This window comes from Vespa velutina, chromosome 16 (genome assembly GCF_912470025.1).
Source record: "Vespa velutina chromosome 16, iVesVel2.1, whole genome shotgun sequence".
In the NCBI taxonomy this organism is placed as follows: domain Eukaryota; kingdom Metazoa; phylum Arthropoda; class Insecta; order Hymenoptera; family Vespidae; genus Vespa; species Vespa velutina.
Genome location: NC_062203.1, coordinates 4,113,091 through 4,118,090, shown reverse-complemented (window position 1 = coordinate 4,118,090; position 5,000 = coordinate 4,113,091). Strand labels below are relative to the sequence as shown.

At 34.3% G+C, this 5,000-nt stretch overlaps 1 protein-coding gene across 6 annotated transcripts in view; it reads left to right on the top strand.

Annotated features, from left to right (window-relative positions):
* Positions 1-5,000, top strand: part of LOC124954783 (SKI family transcriptional corepressor 2) — a 100,593-nt gene that overhangs the window by 80,231 nt on the left and 15,362 nt on the right. For 4 of the 6 annotated variants that reach the window (XM_047508225.1, XM_047508228.1, XM_047508229.1 and 1 more), the window contains exons 3-5: positions 1-230; positions 486-1,108; positions 1,637-1,980. The exon at positions 1-230 is cut by the window's left edge. In XM_047508225.1, the coding sequence (XP_047364181.1) occupies positions 1-230; positions 486-1,108; positions 1,637-1,980 (1,197 nt within the window). Of the gene's footprint in view, positions 231-485; positions 1,109-1,636; positions 2,255-5,000 lie in introns of those variants that run through there. The other 2 variants (XM_047508230.1, XM_047508231.1) reach the window with 2 other exon arrangements.

The window sequence follows — 5,000 nt, the reverse complement described above, 5'->3', positions numbered from 1 at the left end:
CTTTGCTTAGCACAAATTAGTAATACCTTGTTGAAGCAATTCAGCTACAACGAAATACATAATCGTCGTGTAGCGTTGGGTATTACGTGCGTACAATGTACACCGGTTCAGTTAGAGATACTGCGTCGTGCTGGTGCAATGCCGGTGTCCTCGAGAAGATGCGGAATGATAACTCGGAGGGAAGCCGAAAGGCTTTGTAAATCTTTTCTCGGTGATAACGCACCACCCAGGTAAGTTTTTCTTTTTGTTCTTTTTTTGTTTCTTTTTTCTTCTTCTTCTTCTCTTTCTCTTCCACTTCCTCTTCCTCTTCTTTTTTCTTTTTTCTTTTCCCGTTCGTTGATTCTTTTTTTTCTCCTTTCTTTTCTTTTCCTTTTGTTCTCATTTCTTTTTCTTCTTCTTTTCTTTCCCCTTCAATATTTATAGGTTTAAAAAAAATGTTATTTTTTCTTTTTTTTTTTTTTTTCACAAATTTTTGGGGAATATAGAGGAAGAAAAAGTGTTGGGATTGATCACAGGTTACCGGAAGATTTCGCATTCTCTGTTCACCACGAGTGTGCCTGGGGTTGCCGTGGTGCATTCCTGCCGGCACGTTATAACAGTTCAAGGGCAAAGTGCATCAAATGCGCTTACTGCGGTCTCTTCTTTTCACCGAACAAATTCATCTTCCATTCGCATAGAATCGGCCCGTCGGACAAATACGTACAACCGGACGCGGCCAATTTCAATTCGTGGCGCAGGCATATGAAATTATCTGGTAATCCGCCGGACGAAGTGGTACACGCTTGGGAAGATGTTAAGGCAATGTTCAATGGCGGCACGAGAAAGAGATTATTGAGTAATCCGAATGCAAGGGAATCACCTAGCCCGGCTAAACAATCAAGATCATCGCCGACCATGCCGGTTTCCACTCTCGTATCATCGCCGACGCATCCAAGAGTACCACCATTTCCGGAATTACCATTACCATTGTCCAGGAGTCTCGTTATGGATTACGTTTGGCATCAACATCAACAGGCAGCTGCCGTGGCTGTAGCCAAAAGTCCGGGATTTGCATTTCCACCGTACGCATTACCTTGGCTTGCCAAAAGAAGCCCGGTCCTATTTCCAGGTAAACGAAAACCTTTTACGTTTCTTTTATCTTTTCATTTTCGATATCGCATATTAAATGGATCTACCGACGAGGAAATGAATCAATTCAAGTTGATCGTTAAGTTGTCGCGAATGAAATAATTCTCCTTCCTAATTGTGAACGTCTCAAAATAAATTATTTCTCAAATTTGAGGCACTTGGACGTGCGCTACAATTCAGACACTTTGAACAGCTCTCATTTATACAGAATGAATAATTTTAACTCGCAAAAAAATACTGTATATTCTTTGAAACCTCGGAAATAATAATCAATAGGTTTGTAAACGGATTTTCAATTCTGTCATTATAAATAAAAAAATGTATGAATCATGGAACGCGCAAATTGTTTTAATCGAGCTCTGAAATTGATCTGATCCAAATTGAAATTGGTGTTCAACATCCAATAAGACACGACTAGGATTAAACAGCACGACAATTAAATATCCAATTAAATGTCCAAATGACATTAACGATCGTTGAAATTTGATTTTTTTTTTCAATTTGCCAGGACCAATGGCACCACCGATAAGTGGTTCCAGCCCGACCGAACCTCAACTTTTACCAACGATGAATCCTCCGTTACATCAGTCCGCATTTCGACCAGTGATTCGTGGTCCACCGATCGGTGAACAAGCACTCGCTTCGCTTCAAGAAACGTCTCAGGATGGCAATTCAAATGGCAAAGAGGAAAACTCAGACGACGAGGTCGACATAGAAACGACCGAGGACGATCCAGGGACGCCACTTAACGCCACCCTTCACAATCTTCATTCAGCTACGAATTCTGGTATCGCTAGTCATTCCACTGGTAGAAACGTATCTCCTCAATGTTGGAGTCCACCTCGGGAAACGGTGAGCCGATTTAAATGTTAATACATTTCATCCATTCAATTTATATCAATTATCTAAATATATTATTATCATAACCAAGTAATACGCTTTTTCTTTCATTTCTTTTTTTTTTTTTTTCATTCTTTTTTGTTTCGGTCAAAAAGAAAATTGCGTCTTCACGCGTAAACGTAAATCATACATACTTACGTACGGTATCACGATCAATAATAATCGAGATCATCGCGATATACGATCTAACGTTTTTTTCTTTATAAATTGAAAAGAATCAATGAGAGATCGATCGATTAATTATTTATATTAATTAATTTTATGTTTGATCAAATGTCGTAGAATTAATCTTTTACTATCATCCATCTCATCAATCTCATGTCCATCCTCCTTTTATTAATTAACTATACGCATATTATAGATCATTTTTATTTAGACTATAATACTTGAGATTTTGTTAAAGATTAAAAAATATCCAATGAAACAATTGTTCCATTTTAATTTATTTAACAGTTGAATAATTTTTGTGTGCTCTTCCCTCCCTCCCCCCCCTCACTCTCTCTCTCTCTCTCTCTCTCCTTTCTTCTGTTTAAAAAACAAAAAAAAAAAAAAAGGAAAAGAAAAAAAAGAAAACACGGAGAGAACTCATTTTGTAAGTAATGTTCGAGAAAAGCAATTCGATTAACTCTACGACCAAAACTGTTTGTCCGTATCGAGTTACGCGAAAGACGTCGACGCGCTCGTTTTCGTTTACATCGGGAGCGTGGGATCTCTCATGAGTTGGGTGGAGTACTCTACTGCTTCATTTACAACGTAAATATACTCCGTTATTAAAGTTCTCCTGAAACACTTTATTCACTATCGAATGATTAACGATCGACGATCATTCTACCGACGATCTCTTCCTATATCTATTTCTCGAAATAAATTGATTGAAAAGAAAGAAAGAAAGAAAGAAAGAAAGAAATAATAAACAAAAGAATTAAATTAAATTGTTTTCTTTTTCATTCTTTCTTTTTAAATTATACTCGTTCATTTTACTATTGACAATATTGCATCGTTTGTTTTTCTTGCAAGTTGCAAAGTTTATTATTATATAATTAAAAGAGGTCAGACCAATCGTAGGAGACAATGAAAAATTGAAAAAATGACGAGTAAAATATATTCTTCTCTCTTAAAAAAAAAAAAAAAAAAAAAAAAAAAAAAAAAAAAAAGAAAAAAGACTGAAAAGAAGGAACAAAATAAAATAAAATATTAGAAAAGACTTGGATGAAATCGGAGAGCGTACCCTTCGGTGTCCCTTTAAAAAGTCGCGTGCGGGTTCACGGAAAGGGCGATTGTACCTACTTGCATACATATAATTTTGCACGCATAACTTTTGCCACGCTATTACACGCTCGTCGACACGAAACGGGGAGAGAGAAAGAGACAGCCATACAGAGAGAGAGATAGAGAGAGAGAGAGAGAGAAATTTGAAAATGAAAGCGACGAAGCACGTTATAACATATTTCTAGCGTGGTCCTACACTTAACACAAAGAGAGAGAGAGAGAGAGAGAGAGAAAGAATGTGTGTGTGTGTGTGTGTGTGTATTTACCAAGTGTTTACCGGCATCGAACGTGACGTGTACTACCGTTTGTAACCTGTTTCTCCCTTGAGAACTTAACAATGGTCACGTGCCATTTAAAGAGTACACAAATAAATACCACGCAATGGTTTACTGCAACCTCGATTAACGAGATGCATTATCTTAACCTTCAAGTGATTTGTTTAACAACGTTAGAAGCTTGAATTGATAAGAAACATGATAACAGATCGTATAATACATCGATGTGCATAATTAATCATTAGGTATATATATTTTTTAATCGATATAATACACGCACGCCCGTATATAGGTATATATGCACAAGTGAATTATTGATATTGATATATTGATAAATGATAACAGAACGATATATTTTATCATAGTTTTAATAAGATGAAATATTATAAATCGTTCGTTAATTGTTAATAAAATATATGAGAAATTTTATTTTGTTCTTTCTTTTTTATTTTATTAAGCTTGAATTAGATCCATCTTTTCATTGATTACGAAGTATTTCATCGATAAGAAATTTTTTTATGAGAGATTTAATCGATCGATTAAAAAAAAAAAAAAAAAAAAGAAAAAAAAGAAAAACAAAAAAAAAAAAGAAAGAAAAGAATAAGAAAAATGAAAAAGAAAAAATTGAGAGAAATATAAAAAGTTCTGATATGAGAGGTTCTAAAAATGAGATCATTTGAAATTGAATTTATCATGTAATAGAATATATCACGATTATCATGGGAAATCGATCATTTGATGTTGCCATAGGTTCGATAGAGAGAGAGAGAGAGAGAGAGAGAGAGACAGACGAAAGGGTTATAGGTAGGATATGATAGATAGGTATGTAATAGATGGGGGTGAGTATGTCTACCAATGTAATACTACTCGATGTCCCTAGAATTTGCTCTGCGGTCTGACTGCTCGTACGGCAGCCCTCGTCAATCGCGATAATTATTGTGTCAGTAAATACTCCGTAACCATTACAAACTCAACAGCTCGTGTGATGCCGATTGGTAGGATCCGTAATAGACTCACCTAGATGATATATATATATATATATATATATATATATATATATATATATATATATATAACTGTATATGTATATACGTTTCTACTAGAATGATATAATTAAATGAACGATATTATTTCCACACACACACACACATACATATATGTCATAACGACAACATTCATCTATACTATACTACATGCGCTATAAACTTAACTGTTAAATGAAATCAATCGAATAAATATTTTCTTTTTCTTTCTTTTTTTTTACTTTTTTTCTTTTCTTTGTTTTGTTTCTTACGAGTACTATTTTTCTTTTTTTTTCTAATTATTATAAATAATATAAATAATAATTTATAAATAATTTGTAACATGATTATATATCGCTTTATTATGTGTCAATAATATTGAAAAGAAAAAAAATCTTTCGATATA